The sequence below is a fragment of the Triticum dicoccoides genome, chromosome 1A (genome assembly GCF_002162155.2).
Source record: "Triticum dicoccoides isolate Atlit2015 ecotype Zavitan chromosome 1A, WEW_v2.0, whole genome shotgun sequence".
Taxonomy (NCBI): domain Eukaryota; kingdom Viridiplantae; phylum Streptophyta; class Magnoliopsida; order Poales; family Poaceae; genus Triticum; species Triticum dicoccoides.
In genome coordinates, this window is record NC_041380.1 from 70,624,993 (window position 1) to 70,648,069 (window position 23,077).

The following is a 23,077-nucleotide window of genomic DNA, read 5'->3' on the forward strand; positions in this document are numbered from 1 at the left end:
TCCCCAAGCTTGATCTCTTGCCTCTCTTCCTTCTTCTCACATCGAGACCTTCTCGATCATCGAACACTTCATCCACACAAAACTTCAACAGAAAACTCGGTAAGATCCGTTAGTATAATAAAGCAAATCACTATTCTAAGTACAGTTGCAAACCAATTCATATTTTGTTTTTGCATTGTGTCTACTGTAATATAACTTTTTCATGGCTTAATCCACAAATATAATTCGATAGTTTCATCAAAACAAGCAAATTATGCATCAAAAACAGAATCTGTCTAAAACAGAACAGTCTGTAATAATCTGAACATTCACCATACTTCTGATACGTGAAAAATTCTACAAAAATTAGGAAAAATAAACAATTTGTATAGGAAGACAGTGAAAAAAATAATCAGAACCATTTGACATTCCAGATAAAAATGTAAAATCACGCACTACAGCCAAAGTTTCTGTCCTACACCGTACAAACCATCAAGAAAATGTAAACATCCTAAAGGCAAACCTTGGCACATTATTTTTATAATACAATGGAATTGTACAAGGGGATAATTATTTTTGTTGAAAATTTTCTGTAATCAAGATTCACAAAGTTTCCGTGAGCATGAACAAAGTTCAAGGCTAGCTCCCACTTCAACAATGCTTGTCTTTCTCACTTTCGCTTTCCTTTATGAAAAAGTTTTGGGTTCCCCTCTTTATTTTTGTTGTTTTAAAACTCTATAAAAGCACTCAACAGAAATAAATGACTCTCTAAAACTTCCGGGTTGTCTCCCTGGCAGCGCTTTCTTTAAAGCCATTAAGCTAGGCATATAGTGCTCAAGTAATGGATCCACCCGGATCCCAAGGTATATCAAAGCCAATTTTAATTAACAATGATTTATAATTTAGTAGTGAGCACAAAGTAACATATATCATGCAATAATGAAGTATAACTCTCTTCCTATGCATCGGCATGTCATAAAAGAACAATTCATGCACATAAAGTAAAGGCCAATGCATAGTATAAACAGTTTCTTGCAATTCTATCATATTGGAAACATAGAGAGGTGGAGATATAGTTCCTCTCTCATAATAATTGCAAGTAGGAGCAGAAAGCACATGAATATTATATTCATCAAAATCATCATGTGCAATGGTAAAAGGCAACCCATCAATATATTCCTTAATAAGAGCAAACTTCTCCGATATAGTGTAGGTTGGAGAATTCAAAAAGATAATAGGACTATCATGTGTGGGTGCAATAGCAACAATTTCATGTTTAACATAAGGAACTATAGCAAGTTCATCTCCACAAGCATAATTCATATTGGCATCTTGGCCACAAGCATAGCAAGCATCATTGAAAAGGGATATTTCAAAAGAATCGACGGGATCATAGCAATTATCATAGGAATCATCCTCTGGTAAGCACGAAGGGAAATTAAACAATGTATGAGTTGAAGAGTTACTCTCATTATAAGGTGGGAACGGGTAGCTAATCCGCTCTTCTTCCTTTTTTTCTTCGCTCTCCTCCTCATCTTTTTCATCCAATGAGCTCACAGTTTCATCAATTTCTTCTTCCATAGACTCCTGCAAAATATTAGTCTCTTCTTGGACAGCGGAGTAATACTCAATATATGGTTCAACATAGGCATTAGAAGCATAATAGCAATATTTAAGTATGGCAAAATTTTCAGATTTGTAAAGAGTAGCATCATACTTTTCAATCAAAGAAGCAATTTCATAAGCACCCTTAAAAGCAACAAATTCTTCAATTTGTTAAACATCATAGTAATTATAAACACCCTTAGCATACGAAGATACAATTCCATTATCACTAAACTCACATTGATAGGGAAGGTGTTTCTTAGGGTCTTCAGAACAACAAGTATAATCTATATTTCACATAAATTCCAAGCATAGCATTGTAAACGATGAATCTGATCCAGTAAAGTTTTCCCTTTTTTTAGATATTCGGTCGCACATAATAAGCATGCTCATCTAAAGATTTTCCCTCAACTAAGCTAGTTGGGGTTTCAGCACGAGCACATAGGGATCAAAGATGATCCAAGTAATAAGCTTCAGCAGTGTGATAGATTTTGAGTGGTTCTTCAACCATTGGTTCAGTAGGTACAACTAATCTTTTTGGTATTTTGCGTTTCCTACCCATAACTAAAGATAGAAAACAACTAAGAACAGCAAATAAAAATTACTTAGTGATAAAGCAAACAAGCACACACGAGAATATTCACCCCACACTATTGCTCCCCGGCAACGGCGCCAGAAAAAGGTCTTGATAACCCACACGTATAGGGGATCGCAATAGTTTTCGATAAGTAAGAGTGCCGAACCCAACGAGGAGCTAAAGGTAGAACAAATATTCCCTCAAGTTCTATCGACCACCGATACAACTCTACGCACGCTTGACGTTCACTTTATCTAGAACAAGTATGAAACTAGAAGTACTTTGTAGGTGTTGTTGGATAGGTTTGCAAGATAATAAAGAGTACGTAAATAAAAAGTAGAGGCTGTTTAGATAAAGAAACAATAAAGTAAATATAGCGAGTGTGGAAAAGTGGTGGTAGGAGTTGCGAAATTGCCCCTAAGCAATTGACTACTTTACTAGACCGATAGCAAGTATTATGTGGGAGATGCCACTGCTAGTATGTCATCCCTGACTTGGAATTCTATGCACTTATGATTGGAACTATTAGCAAGCATCCGCAACTACTAATGTTCATTAAGGTAAAACCCAACCATAGCATTAATATATATTGGTCCCCCTTCAATCCCGTATGCATCAATTTCTATGCTAGGTTGAAGCTTCTGTCACTCTTGCCCTCCAATACATAGTCCTATCAACATAAAACTAACCATAGGGTGTGATCTAAGCACGCAATCATATGATGGGCACCAAAGGACAGCAACATAACCACAAGCAAATTAAATCAATCATAGCAATTCATCAACCACGGATAGGACAACGAAAATCTACTCAGACATCATAGGATGGCAACACATCATTGGATAATAATATGAAGCATAAAGCACCATGTTCAAGTAGGGGGTACAGCGGGTTGCGGGAGAGTGGACCGCTGTAGATAGAGGGGGGAAGGTGATGGAGATGTTGGTGAAGATGGCGGAGGTGTTGGTGTAGATCGCGGTGATGATGATGGCCCTCGGTGGCACTCCGGTGCCACCGGAAGCGAGGGGGAGAGAGCCCCCCTCCTTCTTCTTCCTCCTTGACCTTCTCCCTAGATGGGAGAAGGGTTTCCCCTCTGGTCCTTGGCCTCCATGGCATGGGAGGGGCGAGAGCCCCTCCGAGATTGGATCTGTCTCTCTGTCTCTCTCTGTTTCTGTGTTCTGTCCTTGGCTCTGTTTCACCGTTTCGTGTATGTATGGAGATCTGTAACTCCGATTGGCCTGAAACCTTCGCCGTGTTTTTTTCTTCCGAAAATTAGCTTTCTTGCGGCAAAAGAAGAGTGTTAATCGCCTTACGGGTGGCTCACGAGGGTAGGGGCGCGCCCAGGGGGGCAGGCGCGCCCCCTGCCTCGTGACCACCCTGGGCACTGTCTCACGTGGATTTTTCTTCCGGAATTTTCCAAATATTCCAAAAAGTATCTCCATCCTTTTTTATCCCGTTTGGACTCTGTTTGATATGGATATTCTGCGAAACCAAAAACATGCAACAGACAGGAACTGACACTGGTCACTGGATCAATATGTTAGTCCCAAAAATAGTATAAAAAGTTGCCAAAAGTATATGAAAGTTGTAGAATATTGGCATGGAACAATCAAAAATTATAGATACGACGGAGACGTATCATATACTAGCAGGACCCAACATGAAATAACAACGCAGTTGGAACTTGCGTTGGAACAGGAAGAAGTGTACTACATGCAGCGGAACATGAGTGATTTCCTTAAGTATGGGGACCGCAATACAATGTACTTCCAGCAAAGTGCATCAGCTAGGCGCAAGAAAAATACTATTGTGAAGCTAAAAGATGCAAGTGACGTTTTTAGAGAAGGAAATGAGGAGATCAAGCCTCTGATACAATCTTATTTTACCGCACTCTTCACATCAGAGGTCTTGGGGACCGATGATGTCTACTACACAACCTTCTTCTTGTAGATGTTGTTGGGCCTCCAAGTGCAGAGGTTTGTAGGACAGTAGAAAATTTCCCTCAAGTGGATGACCTAAGGTTTATCAATCCATAGGAGGCGTAGGATGAAGATGGTCTCTCTCAAGCAACCCTGCAACCAAATAACAAAGAGTCTCTTGTGTCCCCTGTTGGGGAACATTGCAGAAAACAAATTTTTTTCTATGTTTTCACCAAGATCCATCTATGAGTTCATCTAGCAACGAGTGATTAGATGCATCTACATACCTTTGTAGATTGCGAGCGGAAGCGCTCAATAGAACGGGGATGAGGGAGTCGTACTCGACGTGATCCAAATCACCGGAAATCCTAGCGCCGAACGGACGGCACCTCCGCGTTCAACACATGTACGGTCAGCGTGACGTCTCCTCCTTCTTGATCCAGAAAGGGGGGAAGGAGAGGTTGATGAAGATCCAGCAGCACGACGGCGTGGTGGTGGATGCAGCAGTCACCGCAGCAGGGCTTCGTCGTTCTTCTGCGAGAGGGAGAGGTGTAGCAGGGGAGAGGGAGGCGCCAAGAGTCAAGGGTGCGGCTGCCCCTCCCTCCCCCCCTTTATATAGGCTCGCCTAGGGGGGCGCCGGCCCTAGGAGATGGAATCTCCTAGGGGGGGCAAGGGGTGGAGTGCCCCCCAAGCCAGGTGGGGCGCCCCCCCACCCTAGGGTTCCCAACCCTAGGCGCATGGGGTGGGCCAAAGGGGGCGCACCATCCCACTATGGGCTGGTTCCCCTCCCCACTTCAGCCCATGGGGCCCTCCGGGATGGGTGGCCCCACCCGGTGGACCCCCGGGACCCTTCCGGTGGCCCCGGTACAATACCGGTGACCCCCGAAACTCTCCCGATGGCCGAAACTGCACTTCCTATATATAATTCTTCACCTCCGGACCATTCCGGAACTCCTCGTGACGTCCGGGATCTCATCCGGGACTCCTAACAACTTTCGGGTTACTGCATATTCATATCTCTACAACCCTAGCGTCACCGAACCTTAAGTGTGTAGACCCTACGGGTTTGGGAGACATGTAGACATGACCGAGATGGCTCTCCGGTCAATAACCAACAGCGGGATCTGGATACCCATGTTGGCTCCCACATGCTCCTCGATGATCTCATCGGAAGAACCATGATGTCGAGGATTCAAGCAACCCCGTATACAATTCCCTTTGTCAATCGGTACGTTACTTGCCCGAGATTCGATCGTCGGTATCCCAATACCTCGTTCAATCTCGTTACCGGCAAGTCACTTTACTCATACCGTAATGCATGATCCCGTGACCAGACACTTGGTCACTTTGAGCTCATTATGATGATGCATTACCGAGTGGGCGCAGAGATACCTCTCCATCATACCGAGTGACAAATCCCAGTCTTGATCCGTGTCAACCCAACAGACCCTTTGGGAGACACCCATAGTACACCTTTATAGTCACCCAATTACGTTGTGACGTTTGGTGCACCCAAAGCACTCCTACGGTATCCGGGAGTTACACGATCTCATGGTCTAAGGAAAAGATACTTGACATTGGAAAAACTCTAGCAAACGAACTATACGATCTTGTGCTATGTTTAGGATTGGGTCTTGTCCATCACATCATTCTCCTAATGATGTGATCTCGTTATCAATGACATCCAATGTCCATAGTCATGAAACCATGACTATCTATTGATCAACGAGCTAGTCAACTAGAGGCTTACTAGGGACATGTTGGTGTCTATGTATTCACACATGTATTACGATTTCCGGATAACACAATTATAGCATGAATAAAAGACAATTATCATGAACAAGGAAATATAATAATAATCCTTTTATTATTGCCTCTAGGGCATATTTACATCAGTCTCCCACTTGCACTAGAGTCAATAATCTAGTTACATTGAGATGAATCGAACACCCATAGAGTTCTGGTGTTGATCATGTTTTGCCCTAGGGAGAGGTTTAGTCAACGGATCTATGACATTCAGATCCATATGTACTTTACAAATTTCTATGTCTCCATCTTGAACATTTTCACGGATGGAGTTGAAGCGACGCTTGATGTGCCTGGTCTTCTTGTGAAACCTGGGCTCCTTGGCAAGTGCAATAGCTCCAGTGTTGTCACAGAAGAGCTTGATCGGCCCCGACGCATTGGGTATGACTCCTAGGTCGGTGATGAACTCCTTCACCCAGATTACTTCATGTGCTGCCTCCGAGGCAGCCATGTACTCCGCTTCACATGTAGATCCCGCCACGACGCTCTGCTTGCAGCTGGACCAGCTTACTACTCCACCATTCAACATATACACGTATCCGGTTTGTGACTTAGAGTCATCCAAATCTGTGTCGAAGCTAGCATCGACGTAACCCTTTACGACGAGCTCTTTGTCATCTCCATAAACGAGAAACATGTCCTTAGTCCTTTTCAGGTACTTCAGGATATTCTTGACCGCTGTCCAGTGTTCCTTGCCGAGATTACTTTGGTACCTACCTACCAAACTTACGGCAAGGTTTACATTAGGTCTGGTACACAGCATGGCATACATAATAGACCCTATGGCTGAGGCATAGGGGATGACACTCATCTCTTCTATATCTTCTGCCGTGGTCGGACATTGAGCTGAGCTCAATTTCACACCTTGCAACACAGGCAAGAACCCCTTCTTAGACTGATCCATATTGAACTTCTTCAATATCTTATCAAGGTATGTGCTTTGTGAAAGACCTATGAGGCGTCTTGATCTATCTCTATAGATCTTGATGCCTAATATATAAGCAGCTTCTCCAAGGTCCTTCATTGAAAACTCTTATTCAAGTAGGCCTTAATGCTGTTCAAAAGTTCTATATCATTTCCCATCAAAAGTATGTCATCTACATATAATATGAGAAATGCTACAGAGCTCCCACTCACTTTCTTGTAAACGCAGGCTTCTCCATAAGTCTGCATAAACCCAAATGCTTTGATCATCTCATCAAAGCGAATATTCCAACTCCGAGATGCTTGCACCAACCCATAAATGGATCACTGGAGCTTGCATACCTTGTTAGCATTCTTAGGGTTGACAAAACCTTCCGGCTGCATCATATACAATTCTTCCTTAAGGAAACCATTAAGGAATGCCGTTTTGATGTCCATTTGCCATATCTCATAATCATAGTATGCGGAAATTGCTAACATAATTCGGACGGACTTCAGCTTCGCTACGGGAGAGAAAGTCTCATCGTAGTCAACCCCTTGAACTTGCCGATAACCCTTAGCGACAAGTCGAGCTTTATAGATGGTAACATTACCATCCGCGTCCGTCTTCTTCTTAAAGATCCATTTGTTTTCTATCGCTTGCCGATCATCGGGCAAGTCTGTCAAAGTCCATACTTTGTTTTCATACATGGATCCTATCTCGGATTGCATGGCTTCAAGCCATTTGTTGGAATGTGGGCCCGCCATCGCTTCTTCATAGTTCGAAGGTTCACCGTTGTCTAACAACATGATTTCCAAGACAGGGTTGCCGTACCACTCTGGTGCGGAATGTGTCCTTGTGGACCTACGAAGTTCAGTAGCAACTTGATCTGAAGTTTCATGATCATCATCATTAACTTCCTCTCTAGTCGGTGCAGGCACCTCAGGAACATTTTCTTGAGTTGCACCACTTTCCGGTTCAAGAGGTAATACTTCATCAAGTTCTACTTTCCTCCCACTTACTTCTTTCGAGAGAAACTCTTTCTCTAGAAAGGATCCATTCTTGGCAACAAAGATCTTGCCTTCGGATCTGAGGTAGAAGGTATACCCAATAGTTTCTTTAGGGTATCCTATGAAGACACATTTTTCCGACTTGGGTTCGAGCTTTTCAGGTTGAAGTTTCTTGACATAAGCATCGCATCCCCAAACTTTTAGAAATGACAGCTTAGGTTTCTTCCCAAACCATAATTCATACGGTGTCGTCTCAACGGATTTCGACGGAGCCCTATTTAAAGTGAATGCGGCAGTCTCTAAAGCATAGCCCCAAAATGATAGCGGTAAATCGGTAAGAGACATCATAGATCGCACCATATCTAATAGAGTGCGATTACGATGTTCGGACACACCATTACGCTGAGGTGTTCCAGGCAGCGTGAGTTGTGAAACTATTCCACATTTTCTTAAGTGTGTGCCAAATTCGTGACTCAAGTACTCTCCTCCACGATCTGATCGCAGGAACTTGATTTTCCTGTCACGTTGATTCTCAAGCTCACTCTGAAATTCCTTGAACCTTTCAAATGTCTCAGACTTGTGTTTCATTAAGTAGACATACCCATATCTACTCAAGTCATCAGTGAGGGTGAGAACATAACAATAACCACCGCGAGCCTCAACACTCATTGGACCGCACACATCAGTATGTATGATTTTTAATAAGTTGGTTGCTCGCTCCATTGTTCCTGAGAACGGAGTCTTGGTCATTTTACCCATGAGGCATGGTTCGCATGTGTCAAATGATTCGCAATCAAGAGACTCTAAAAGTCCATCTGCATGGAGCTTCTTCATGCGTTTGACACCTATGTGACCAAGGCGGCAGTACCACAAGTATGTGGGACTATCATTATCAACCTTACATCTTTTGGTATTCACACTATGAATATGTGTAGCATTACGCTCGAGATTCATTAAGAATAAACCATTCACCATCGGAGCATGACCATAAAACATATCTCTCATATAAATAGAACAACCATTATTCTCGGATTTAAATGAGTAGCCATCTTGAATTAAACGAGATCCTGATACAATGTTCATGCTCAAAGCTGGCACTAAATAACAATTATTGAGGTTTAAAACTAATCCTGTAGGTAAATGTAGAGGTAGCGTGCCGACGGCGATCACATCGACCTTGGAACCATTCCCAACGCGCATCGTCACCTCGTCCTTCGCCAGTCTCCGCTTATTCCGCAGCTCCTGCTTTGAGTTACAAATGTGAACAACCGCACCGATATCAAATACCCAGGAGCTACTACGAGTACTGGTAAGGTACACATCAATTACATGTATATCACATATACCTTTCGTGATGCCGACCTTCTTGTCCGCTAAGTATTTGGGACAGTTCCGCTTCCAGTGACCACTTCCCTTGCAATAAAACCACTCAGTCTCGGGCTTGGGTCCATTCTTTGGCTTCTTCCCGGCAGCTTGCTTGCCGGGCGCGGCAACTCCCTTGCCGTCCTTCTTGAAGTTCTTCTTACCCTTGCCTTTCTTGAACTTAGTGGTTTTATTCACCATCAACACTTGATGTTCCTTTTTGACTTCTACCTCTGCTGATTTCAGCATTGCAAATACTTCAGGGATGGTCTTTTCCATCCCCTGCATATTGAAGTTCATCACAAAGCTCTTGTAGCTCGGTGGAAGCGACTGAAGGATTCTGTCAATGACCGCGTCATCCGGGAGATTAACTCCCAGCTGAGTCAAGTGGTTATGTAACCCAGACATAGTGAGTATGTGCTCACTGACAGAACTGTTTTCCTCCATCTTACAGCTGAAGAACTTGTCGGAGACTTCATATCTCTCGACCCGGGCATGAGCTTGAAAAACAATTTTCAGCTCTTCGAACATCTCATATGCTCAGTGTCTCTCAAAACGCTTTTGGAGCCCCGGCTCTAAGCTGTAAAGCATGCCACACTGAACGAGGGAGTAATCATCGGTACGTGTCTGCCAAGCGTTCATAACGTCTTGTTCTGCAGGGAGAACAGGTGCTTCATCTAGCGGTGCTTGTAGGACATAATCTTTCTTGGCAGCTATGAGGATGATCCTCAGGTTCCGGACCCAGTCCGTATAGTTGCTGCCATCGTCTTTCAGCTTGGTTTTCTCTAGGAACGCGTTGAAGTTGAGGACAACATTGGCCATTTGATCTACAAGACATATTGTAAATATTTTAGACTAAGTTCATAATAATTAAGTTCATCTATTTAATGAACTCCCACTCAGATAGACATCCCTCCAATCATCTAAGTATAACATGATCCGAGTTAACTAGGCCGTGTCCGATCATCACGTGAGACGGACTAGTCAACATCGGTGAACATCTTCATGTTGATCGTATCTTCTATACGACTCATGCTCGACCTTTCGGTCTTCTGTGTTTCGAGGCCATGTCTATACATGCTAGGCTCGTCAAGTCAACCTAAGTGTTTGCATGTGTAAATCTGTCTTACACCCGTTGTATGTGAACATTGGAATCTATCACACCCGAACATCACGTGGTGCTTCGAAACAACGAACTGTCGCAACGGCGCACCGTTAGGGGGAATACTTTCTTGAAATTATTATGAGGGATCATCTTATTTACTACCGTCATTCTAAGTAAACAAGATGCAAAAACATGATAAACATCACATGCAATCAAATAATAATAGTGACATGATATGGCCAATATCACATAGCTCCTTTGATCTCCATCTTGGGGCTCCATGATCATCTTGTCACCGGCATGACACCATGATCTCCATCATCATGATCTCCATCATCGTGTCTTCATGAAGTTGCTCGCCAACTATTACTTCTACTACTATGGCTAACACGTTTAGCAATAAAGTAAAGTAATTTACATGGCGTTTCTCAATGACACGCAGGTCATACAAAAAATAAAGACAACTCCTATGGCTCCTGCCGGTTGTCATACTCATCGACATGCAAGTCGTGATTCCTATTACAATAACATGAACATCTCATACATCACATATATATCATTCATCATTCATCACAACTTTGGCCATATCACATCACAAAACACTTGCTGCAAAAACAAGTTAGACGTCCTCTAATTGTTGTTGCAAGTTTTACGTGGCTGCAATAGGGTTCTAGCAAGAACGTTTTCTTACCTACGTGAAAGCCACAACGTGATTTGTCAACTTCTATTTACCCTTCATAAGGACCCTTTTCATCGAATCCGCTCCAACTAAAGTGGGAGAGACAGACACCCGCCAGCCACCTTATGCAACTAGTGCATGTCAGTCGGTGGAACCGGTCTCACGTAAGCGTACGTGTAAGGTTGGTCCGGGCCGCTTCATCCCACAATACCGCTGAAGCAAAATAAGACTAGTAGCGGCAAGAAAGTTGACAACATCTACGCCCACAACAAATTGTGTTCTACTCGTGCAAAAGGAACTATGCATAGACCTAGCTCATGATGCCATTGTTGGGGAACGTTGCAGAAAACAAATTTTTTTCTACGTTTTCACCAAGATCCATCTATGAGTTCATCTAGCAACGAGTGATCGGATGCATCTACATACCTTTGTAGATTGCGAGCGGAAGCGCTCAAGAGAATGGGGATGACGGAGTCGTACTCGACGTGATCCAAATCACCGGAGATCCGAGCGCCGAACGGACGGCACCTCCGCGTTCAACACACGTACGGTCAGCGTGACGTCTCCTCCTTCTTGATCCAGCAAGGGGGGAAGGAGAGGTTGATGAAGATCCAGTAGCACGACGGCGTGGTGGTGGATGCAGCAGTCACCGCAGCAGGGCTTCGCCGTTCTTCTGCGAGAGGAAGAGGTGTAGCAGGGGAGAGGGAGGCGCCAAGAGTCAAGGGTGCGGCTGCCCCTCCCTCCCCCCCTTTATATAGGCTCCCCTAGGGGGGGCACCGGCCCTAGGAGATGGGATCTCCTGGGGGGGGCAAGGGGTGGAGTGCCCCCCAAGCCAGGTGGGGCGCCCCCCCACCCTAGGGTTCCCAACCCTAGGCGCATGGGGTGGGCCAAAGGGGGCGCACCAGCCCACTATGGGCTGGTTCCCCTCCCCAATTCAGCCCATGGGGCCCTCCGGGATGGGTGGCCCCACCCGGTGGACCCCCGGGACCCTTCCGGTGGCCCCGGTACAATACCGCTGACCCCCGGAACTCTCCCGATGGCCGAAACTGCACTTCCTATATATAATTCTTCACCTCCGGACCATTTCGGAACTCCTCGTGACGTCCGGGATCTCATCCGGGACTCCGAACAACTTCCGGGTTACTGCATATTCATATCTCTACAACCCTAGCGTCACCGAACCTTAAGTGTGTAGACCCTACGGGTTCGGGAGACATGTAGACATGACCGAGATGGCTCTCCAGTCAATAACCAACAGTGGGATCTGAATACCCATGTTGGCTCCCACATGCTCCTCGATGATCTCATCGGATGAACCACGATGTCGAGGATTCAAGCAACCCCGTATACAATTCCCTTTGTCAATCGGTACGTTACTTGCCCGAGATTCGATCGTCGGTATCCCAATACCTCGTTCAATCTCGTTACCGGCAAGTCACTTTACTCGTACCGTAATGCATGATCCCGTGACCAGACACTTGGTCACTTTGAGCTCATTATGATGATGCATTACCGAGTGGGCCCAGAGATACCTCTCCATCATACGGAGTGACAAATCCCAGTCTTGATCCGTGTCAACCCAACGGACACTTTCGGAGACACCCGTAGTATACCTTTATAGTCACCCAGTTACGTTGTGACGTTTGGTACACCCAAAGCACTCCTACGGTATCCGGGAGTTACACGATCTCATGGTCTAAGGAAAAGATACTTGACATTGGAAAAACTCTAGCAAACGAACTATACGATCTTGTGCTATGTTTAGGATTGGGTCTTGTCCATCACATCATTCTCCTAATGATGTGATCTCGTTATCAATGACATCCAATGTCCATAGTCAGGAAACCATGACTATCTATTGATCAACGAGCTAGTCAACTAGAGGCTTACTAGGGACATGTTGGTGTCTATGTATTCACACATGTATTACGATTTCCGGATAACACAATTATAGCATGAATAAAAGACAATTATCATGAACAAGGAAATATAATAATAATCCTTTTATTATTGCCTCTAGGGCATATTTCCATCATCCCCAACACACCCAATACAATGGTAAATTGTATAGGTGCACTAGTTCGGCGAAGAGATGGTGATACAAGTGCAATATGGATGATAGATAAAGGTTTTTGTAATCTGAAAATATAAAAACAGCAAGGTAACTAATGATAAAAGTGAGCGTAAACGGTATTGCAATGCGTTGAAACAAGGCCTAAGGTTCATACTTTCGCAGGTGCAAGTTCTCTCAACAATGATAACATAATTGGATCACATAACTATCCCTCAACATGCAACAAAGAGTCACTCCAAAGTCACTAATAGCGGAGAACGAACGAAAAGATTATGGTAGGGTACAAAACCACCTCAAAGTTATTCTTTCCAATCAATCCGTTGGGCTATTCCTATAAGTGTCACAAACAACCCTAGAGTTCGTACTAGAATAACACCTTAAGACACAAATCAACCAAAACCCTAATGTCACCTAGATACTCCAATGTCATCTCAAGTATCCATGGGTATGATTATACGATATGCATCACACAATCACAGATTCATCTATTCAACCAACACAAAGGACCTCAAAGAGTGCCCCAAAGTTTCTATCGGAGAATCATGACGAAAACGTGTGTCAACCCCTATGCATAGTTTCATGGGCGGAACCCGCAAGTTGATCACCAAAATATACATCAAGTGAATCATGTGGTATCACATTGTCACCACAGATACGCAAGACAAGACATACATCAAGTGTTCTCAAATCTTTAAAGACTCAATCCGATAAGATTACTTCAAAGGGAAAACTCAATTCATTACAAGAGAGTAGAGGGAGAGGAGAAACATAAGATCCAACTATAATAGCAAAGCTCGCGATACATCAAGATCGTGCCAAATCAAGAACACGAGAGAGAGAGAGATCAAACACATAGCTACTGATACATACCCTCAGCCCCGAGGGAGAACTACTCCCTCCTCGTCATGGAGAGCACCGGGATGATGAAGATGGCCACCGAAGAGGGATTCCCCCTCCGGCAGGGTGCCGGAACGGGTCTAGATTGGCTTTCCGTGGCTACGGAGGCTTCTGGCGGCGGAACTCCCGATCTAATCTCTGTTCTGGAAGTTTTAGGGTACATGAGTATACATGGGTGCAGGAAGTACGTCGGTGGAGCTTCGGGGGCCCCACGAGGCAGGGGGAGCATCCTAGGGGGGGCGCCCCCCACCCTCGTGAGCACCTCCCTTGGCTCCTGACGTGGGGTCCAAGTCCATCCGACAGCTTTTTTTTCAAAAATAACTTCTCCAGTTGATTTTGTTCCGTTTCGACTCCGTTTGATATTTCTTTTTTTTCATACATCATTCTGTTGCTTCAACATGTGGCCTAAATAGGAAACTAGGAAACTCATAATAAGACAACCGTAATGTATTTTTAGGCAACTTTTAACATTCTTTGGTGCTGCAAATTTTGTTTGAAGCCCAATTTAGTGACTAAAATAGGGCACCTAAGAGCATCTCTAGCAGACCCGTATATCGTCGATCCGCAAAACTCATTTACAATTCCTGGAAAAACGGTTTTGCGGGCCGATGCGGGATCCCGCATATTAGATGTGGTTTTATCTGAATTTAACACATATGCCACATATTCAGAATTACTAATTTAATATAAGAAAAAAAGTCAATATTAGATGTGTTTTTCAAGGATCGCTTGTCCCAAAAACGAGCAGGACCATGAACAATGGCAAATCTAGATTGCAAAACCTCAAATACTCTTCAATGTATTTTCGAATTGCCTCTTGTATCTTTGTGGATAGAGCATTATATGGGGTCTGCTAGAGATGCTCTAAGCAATCCAAGTATTTTTTTAAAAAGAAAAACCTGCACACCGCCGTCTCCGAATCCCCGATTCCAGAGATCTTCGAGGAGGTGAACCAATCCTGATCGAATCCCGACTCCGACTGCTGGGTGGAACAATGGCGGCGCAGTAGGAGCTAGCCAACACCAGCCCGTCGTGCTCCACCGCCCTCAACCACGGATTTGTTTCCTCCCGCGTCCGGTGCCACCGTTATTCCCGCTTCCCTCGAGGGCCATGGATAGTAGGGAAGATCGACACTCCTTGGTTGCTGAGGAGAAGGACAAGCAGCCTGCTCCCTTCAGTGACGCTCCGTCTCCGGTGCGCGCCGTGCGAAATCGTCCGTGGCCGTCCCCTATCGTGATCCCGCCGGAGGCTAATCCGTCCGGCAAGTACCGCATTCTCGTTGCCACCGCCGACGACATTGGGGACCCGATCTCGCCGGAGGAGATAGCCGCGCTGGAGGACAAGGAGGGCGACGACGCAGGCACACGGTTCTACAAGGCAGCCGCTCGGGCCGACGTCGTTATGAGGAATTGATGAGAACTCCAAGTACATGATCGACAACTCCGCCCAGGTTGAGGAAATAAGGTAATATTTATTCGCCTCCCCCCTGCCACTCGAGAAGATGATTCGCACATCCATGTCAAACTTTGTTTTTGGTTCATGCCAAACTTTGTTTTCCACGCATTTTAAATCAGAAATTCCTTATTTAATACTGTACTAGCTTAATAATGCTTTAATAATATGTTTTTCTCATTGTAGTTGCAAGCATGTTACAGCAGAAGAAATGGAAGCAAAGATAATCAGGCAAGAGATCACTAGGGAGCAAACATATTTATCAGAACTGGCTTTAGCGAGTTTCAATAAGAGGAAAAAGGTATTGGCATTTTCCTATCTTCCATTTGCTATTTGGTTCCTGCTTGTATATTGTGTGCAAGTCAGTGTTCTGTTGTGTGCCGGTATGTAGTGTTAGAAGAAATACCAGATTATGTTTCTTGACATTATAAATAGAACCTAAGCTCGCATCCATGAGGACTTGAACCTGGATTTTGGGTGTGTACATCAACTATCCCAACCAAGCGAGCTAGGTTTACTTGCTGGAAATATTAAATTAGGATCACTAGCTAGCACATGAGCTGCACAGACTACGTGTTTCAAAATACTTAGTGTAATTTATGAGTGTTTCAATTAAACTTAGGGAAGCTTCTGAAGATTACAGAATTTCCCTATTCCACTTCTAGCATTCTTTAGTGGCTACTGATATTAATTCTTGTTAATCCAGTTAGAAGAATTAGCAGCCAACTCCATCGCAAGTTTGTTCGTGATATTTTGTTCCCTTAGAGTTGTGTTTAATTAGCTTATTAAGTCCCGTTTTTGTGCAAGTTTGCAAGTGCAATCACCAATTACGTATATCACATTACTGTGACAATGCTCAATATATAGCTGCACATATTTTGTAAATCTGATTTTTCTCTCCTTTCTCTCTGCCCAAATTGCAGGTGAAGTTTGAGTTGTGTGGTACATTGCTTTCTAGGCTCTTTTACGAGAGCAGCCATATTTTTACACACCTAAATTTCGTCGCCAAGCGCAAGGATAAGAAGAAACTCTTTTTCGCCGAGATAGAGGACTGTGGACGGGGTCGTGAAGAGATCTTGAAAGTACGCTGTTGCGTTCCCCTGGATTCATTATGTGAAGGTAAACCCGAATATTATCCAGATCAACGATTTATTGGTTTTATGCTTGTTCCCTATTCACCGGTTTGTTGCTATATATTTTGGCACTGAACGACCTCTTGCTACTGTATTTGTTATGCAGGTGGTTATTATTACTACTGTGATGATCCTAGACGTGGCTGTAGGAAAGGGTTTGACTTCACACGTTGCTACGGCTGCAGCGAGTTCCTGAAACATCCGGTTGATGGCTCCACGTACTCAGGAGGCCATGACCATCGGAGGAGGAACTATATAGTTTAGAACATTGTTTCATTTATCAGCGGTGGAGCCTCACGGTCATGGAGGTCCATACCGGACCTTGCAGCAACGGGGTGACAGTGAGCCCCATCGTTAATTAATTAATTCACTGTGGATTCGTACACTTGTGACACATTTTTTTCTTTTATTTCTAAATATAAGACGTCTTGTTCAGTACTTTACATTAATGTCCGCTGCAAGCTCGTGGTGCGTACTCTGATGTAGTACTAGAGGCTGGGGCGCCACCTGGTGGCGCCACCTGAGCGGGCATGTGCACACTTATCTTGTCTGGACACTTTCAGTTGTCATGTTTGGCCATCAATTTCATTTATTTGAGTTCATTAGGATCTATTGGTAGCACATCAATCAAAGTACATATACTGTATTATTTGAGTTCAGAACCATCACAAGTAATGATACATCTAATGAGGATATATTACAGTTAATCCAAAAGCAAAGACAGGCCAACACCAAGTGCTTCAGTTTGGCTGAAGAAAGGGACTTCATGACTAAGGAACCAAATAAAACATAACACCTTTATGAGTACTCTATAGGCCTGGCGTCATCCATTTCCACATCAGAATCAGCATGATGTTCATCTTGATGTACCCAACACAAATGCTACATGGATTTTAGTCAGCTACACTCCCCACTACTTCTGCACTTCCCCTTGCACACACCGAGGAGCAGCGACTGATGCAAGTTGATGCAACCCAGAATAAAGTACAATTGCCTAGTGAAAGGCAACATACCTAGCATGCACATGGAAAGTGAGAGTAGCAATAAAAGAACATACCATTTACCGTTATGATTATTACTGCACGCCAAATTGGTCCATTTTGATTATTATTGCAAGCCAATATTCTTAATCACTCTGCGCAAATTTAACCTAAACTAAATATCTAAGAGTACTCTTTGGTTTATGTATTTTACAGAAGTTTAGTTCAGGGAAACTATTGAAGCAAAGGTGTCAAGCTTTTAGCATTCTAAAGGACTTATGATTGTGCAAAATTTACACAACTACAAGAATTACTGATCAACATGAGTTACAAAATTACAAATGCATGGTAATTTTTTTAAAGGCATTCATATTCTAAAGCATTAAAACAAGAATTTGAATGCTTTGATTCTTTAAACAATCAGATCGAGCACTCAACAGTTCTATTAGCGCCGCTCAAATTCTGAGTGCGATGTTGTGTACATAGCCAAAACTCACCCATCAAAGACAATCTGAAATATGAGCAATGGTTAAAACAAGCAATTGTTGAAGTTAAATGTAATTAGATAGGAAGTCACATTTGATTCATGACCATCGAGCTGAGAGTGACACCAATAAAGCTGAGTCACCATGAAGAGAAACAACTAATGTGAACCTCGGGTTGTAAAACAGATAGGATGACTCATGTGCTGATTGCAAAAATTTATACTTATAAGGAAATTACCATGCTTCATGAATAGATGCCAATATAGTAACAGGAAAGTGAAGTAAGGTGAAATTTTGTAAGCTACTAAGGGCATAGGCAAAACTCACACTCTAGCTTGCACTGCTTGAAGAAATCAACCAAAAGCACAAATAAAGGGCATTGTGGCATCCGATCAATTGGGGTAACTGTACCATCACACTAATTATATCATGGAAAACAATGTCTTCCAATGGTCATGCATAATACATCAGGCTAATCATGTTCCTGACCTGGAATCAGTCAAGTCACAGCTAATACATAGCAAAATCACAGATGATAATTATATTTCCAGGAAGTGCAAATAAGTTGTGTTACTCACTGAACTGAAGCCACTCAAGCCACAAGTAACACCATTCCTAGTTGCATCAGCACCAAAAGAGGCGGTCAATTTTACTCACCTTGATTGGGACGATGAACCCTTCTCGGCATTAGTGATCACGATGTATCAGGTTAAGATAAAGTCATGGGTTTTCCCAAAATAAAATAAAAAAAGCCCGGTAAGAAAGAAATCATAAGTATTCAAGTCTATCAAACAATGAGGCAATTCCGTTGGCATGCCAACAATCAGACAAAACAAAACCTGCAGTCCTCAATTTTTTTTCCTTCTAAAAATGTGTAATGTTAAAAAAGGGAGTGAAATAAAATGTTACTCGAATCCGCATCCAAAAAATCCATAGAAGCAATCAAGCAAAGATGAAAAAAATAAATTATGTACAAAATTGATGTCGAAACACCTATACTTTCCCCCGAGAGCAAAAATGTGCAATGTTAGAAAAAGGAGTTAAATAAAATGTTACGTGAATCCGCATCCAGATAGTTTACCTTGCCAAGCTCATCAAATCCATCTAAATGATTAAGAAGCTCCATGAGTGTCCGCTGGATCTCACGGACGTCACAGGTTCCCTCACTAAATCTTCTCTCACCAATTGCATCGATTTCAACCATGAAGATAATGCATCGCTAGAAATAACAATTTGATGAAAATGAAACAAAATCTATGAGCAGGGTAAATAAACTAAATGGTGATATAAGCTAAAAGATCTCAGAAATGCACTTCTACTTATATTGAGATCAGTTTGATTTCTTTTTCTCAGGAAAAACTGATATTGAGATCTAAAGCTTAAAATTTTATAGCGTTGAACCGGAATACAATTCGATGACATGATATCTGAGTCAAGCGAACTATCAAGTCGCAGCTTGCATCTCAGCGCCAGGGGATGCATAACTATCTGCCAACATGCGTTTCTAACAGATAATAAGGGAATTAAGTTTAAGACCAATTAGCTTTGCAAAAAAGAGAGACGGGGCAAAACTTAGTTGGTGATCACGTGCATAGCCAAACAAACATTTCTCTGATTAAATGAGCAATTTCTCCGATGTATTTGTCAATTATAGCACTTGACACAATCTGATTTTTAGACAACACGTCAGTGTAATGTAATACTGACAGAATGAAAATACGAAGTACCATCAATCAAGTGAAAACCCAAAAAGTTAGCATGAATGTTACTGGCCATAGCCCTTGATAATAATGGCTTCCCCATAGAGTAGAACACCCTGGAAAAAGTTAAACAAACATACATTGGCAACCATATATTGATCTTGTATCTGACAAGTTGTTTCTCTGTCGCTAATCAAGTTTGATGATGGGCCAGAATAATCAAGAGAGATTGCAACAAGAGAGATTGTATGTGGAGGCCTTGTTGCTGCCGCATGCCGGTCTTGTACTATTGTGTGCTCTGCTCTGTATGATTCGGTGGTTTCCCTGCTCGCTGTATATATAGGACAGTAGTGGAACACGCGCGCAGGAAACGGTCTTTACCACTTCAATTTGTAGGAATAAACTGGAACCTAAAGACATTTGTTGTTGAATTGACCTTGGGGTGTCTCAGGCAATAAATATCATGATTAAGAGAAGAGCATGTGAAGCATCGGTTTACCTGCATAAATTAGTCGAGGAGCAGGCCGTGGAGAACACACTGAACCCGTTCAGTGTCGACCAAATTGAAGGACCTCCTGAAATAGTGCAGGCAGATGACGAGTGATGCGCCGTGGGCGGCGGTAGCGAGTGCGCCAGCAGCCATGAGCACCTAGTTGAGGCCGTCGGCCAAGTGGAACAGCCTCGAAAAGGAGACAACGGCAGGAGGGGCCTCAACCTCGTCCTCCTCCACATCATCGTCGGCGGCGCCTTTGCCCTCCTGACCCCAACACCGTCATCCTCTGCCGACCCATCTCCGTACAGCGACAGCGACTCCGGAGGCTTCGAGACCTGGGACACCTCCACCCGACGACCTTCTAGCGGCTCAGGTGTAGCGGCGGGCCCGTGCTCCTTCTTTAGAGGAAGGGAGAGGTGGTCAAGGAGGAGGGGACGGCGGAGGGCTCGAGCTTGGCTAGGGGAGAGGAGAAGTGGCGGAGGTGGCGGCTCAGGGATGAGGGAAGGAGGGAGGAGAAGGCGATTTGACAGGGGAGTTGCCTTCGCAGGGAAGGAAACGATGGTGTGTTGATCCGTTGCATTGTTTACTTTTTTTTTTCTGCTTGCGTTTGTCCTTTCCTGTCCGACGTGGACACCGGGAGGAGGCGCCCATACCGCGACCGTTAAAGGGTTGTATATTCACTAACTGTGTACTGTTGTGAATTGTGTTAATACTTCTCCCGTCCGGTGAAAATTGTATATATAGAAATTTTATGACAAATTATAAAGTGAATTAAAAATGAATTGGGAAGATGCAAGCCACCATCCTTCTTCTTTTTAATTCCCAACACCCAGTAAGCTAACTGCATGTAGAAATTAAGGAGACCATGTGTAGAATGTTATTGGTCGTGATTACCATGTGATAAGAGAAAATTCATTTTTTGTATTTTAAAATGCATGGAGAAGATAAAATTACACTCTTTTGTGGACAAATTTTAAAACCAAAAATATGCTATGTATCGCGCATGCTCTCTCTAATATATTCCTCAAAGTGTAATATGGTATTTACACCATACTAAGTAAGAAAAATGAAAAAAAAAGAAAAATGAAAAACCTAGAAAACTGCTAAAAGAAACATGAACAAATGTAAGAAAAACAATAAAAACCAACGCTGAAACACACAGGAAAAAAACATGCCCAGGAAAGAGCTCTTGGAATCTGAATTGGGCCTGCCAATAAGGCGATCTATCTTGCAATAGGGCGAGAAATAGCCAAATTTTCTAAAATCACTAATTAAGAAGTACATCTTGCAAAGTTCACTCACATTCTCTAGTGTTGCAAATGGCGCATTGCATGTGTGCCACTTGTTGAAACCTAGGTGTATTTTTTGTAGATTTGTCTTTTTTAAATGGATTATCTCTTGAACTAGACGTCCAAATCTCGAATTGTTCTCATGATTGGATTTCTCGTGTCGGACATATTTGAAATTAGAACCCATATTAATAGGTTTCTATGGGCTTTTTCCATGAAAATATCAGGGGAAAACTAGAATAATAAAAGAAATAAAAACTCAAAATACCGAAAGTCAAAAAAAAAAAACTGAACCTGGAAGAATAGTTACTGCTACTTGTGAGCTACGTTGGCATTTTTCGAAGAGGAGAGAATGATGCAGTATAGTAGAGATAAGTATTTTCCTCAGCTAAGAACCAAGGTCATCAATCCAGTAGGAGAACCACGTAAAACCTCGTTAGCAGCACCTACACACAAAAAAGCAAATACTTGCACCCAACGTAGTCAAGGGGTTATCAATCCCCTTGATGATTATTTGCAAGCATCAAATGTGATAGTGGTAGATAGATAAATAAAACACAAAAATAACGATAAATAAATTGCAGCAATGTATTTTTGGATTTTATATATTATAAAAGTAGACCTAGTGGCCATAGGTTTCACTAGAGGCTTCTTTCTCGAACAAAGAGCATGCGGTGGGTAAACACATTACTATTGGGCAATTGATAGAAAAACGCATAGTTATGACGATATTCAAGGTAATGATCATGTATATAGGCATCACGTCCGAAACAAGTAGACCGACTCCTGTCCTGCATCTATTATTATTACTCCACCCGTCGACCGCTATCCAGCATACATCTAGAGTATTAAGTTCGTGAGAAATGGAGTAACACCTTAAGTAAGATGACATGATGTAGACAAAGTAAATCCAACCAATATGAATAAACCCCTTCATTTTCCCAATGGCAACAATATAAATACGTGTCTTGTACCCTTCTATCACTAGGATATAGAGCACCACAAGATTGAACCCATTACAAAACAGCTCTCCCATTGCAAGATAAATCAAACTAGTTGGCCAAACCAAACGGATAGATCAGAGAGAAATACAAAGCTATAATAATCATGCATAAAAGAATTCAAAGAAGACTCAATTAATATTCATCACTAGTTTGATCATAAACCCACAATTCATTGGGTCCCAACAAACACATCGGAAAAAAGGATTACATCAAATAGATCTCGAAGAACATCGAGGATAACATTGTATTGAAGATCAAAGAGAGAGAAGAGCCATATAGCTACTAGCTATGGACACGTAGGTTTGTGGTAAACTACTCACACATCATCGAAAGGGCAGCAAGGTTGATGTATAAGCCCTCTGTGATCGATTCCCCCTCCGGCAGAGTACCGGAAAAGGCCTCCAAATGGGATGGTGGAAGAACGGAAACTTGCGGCAATGGAAAAAGTATTTCGGGTGGCTCTCTGTTGGTTTTCTGATTTTAGAGAATTTATAAAGGTCAACGAAGCCACGAGGGGCGCACAATGCATCAGGGGGTGCCCTGTTGCCTTGCCATCTACTCGTTTGCCTTCTGGTCTCCTCCCGAAGCTTCTAGGGTCTCTCTTGTCTAGAAAAAAACTGTCAC

General features: G+C 43.0%; 1 protein-coding gene and 1 long non-coding RNA gene across 2 annotated transcripts; one reads left to right on the top strand and one right to left on the bottom strand.

Annotated features, from left to right (window-relative positions):
• The first annotated feature begins 14,852 nt into the window (after window positions 1–14,852).
• Window positions 14,853–16,847, top strand: LOC119366296. Its single transcript, XM_037632038.1, has 4 exons — window positions 14,853–15,381; window positions 15,556–15,670; window positions 16,293–16,488; window positions 16,609–16,847. Exons 1-4 carry the CDS (start codon window positions 15,347–15,349, stop codon window positions 16,764–16,766), a joined length of 504 nt encoding a protein of 167 aa, XP_037487935.1. The 5' UTR covers window positions 14,853–15,346; the 3' UTR covers window positions 16,767–16,847.
• A 278-nt stretch (window positions 16,848–17,125) lies between these two features.
• Window positions 17,126–20,688, bottom strand: LOC119363862. Its single transcript, XR_005174486.1, has 2 exons — window positions 20,167–20,688; window positions 17,126–20,077 (listed from the first exon to the last, which is right to left on the bottom strand). It is a non-coding gene; the product is annotated as an uncharacterized LOC119363862 (long non-coding RNA).
• Window positions 20,689–23,077: the final 2,389 nt, after the last annotated feature.

What these genes read in the sequence shown, in the direction of transcription:
- LOC119366296 (XM_037632038.1), top strand. Translation starts at nt 15,347, where the DNA reads ATGATCGACAACTCCGCCCAGGTTGAGGAAATAAG. An exon ending in GCCCAGGTTGAGGAAATAAG is followed by an intron (nt 15,382 to 15,555) that starts GTAATATTTATT and finishes TTCTCATTGTAG; the next exon opens with TTGCAAGCATGTTACAGCAG. An exon ending in GTTTCAATAAGAGGAAAAAG is followed by an intron (nt 15,671 to 16,292) that starts GTATTGGCATTT and finishes CCCAAATTGCAG; the next exon opens with GTGAAGTTTGAGTTGTGTGG.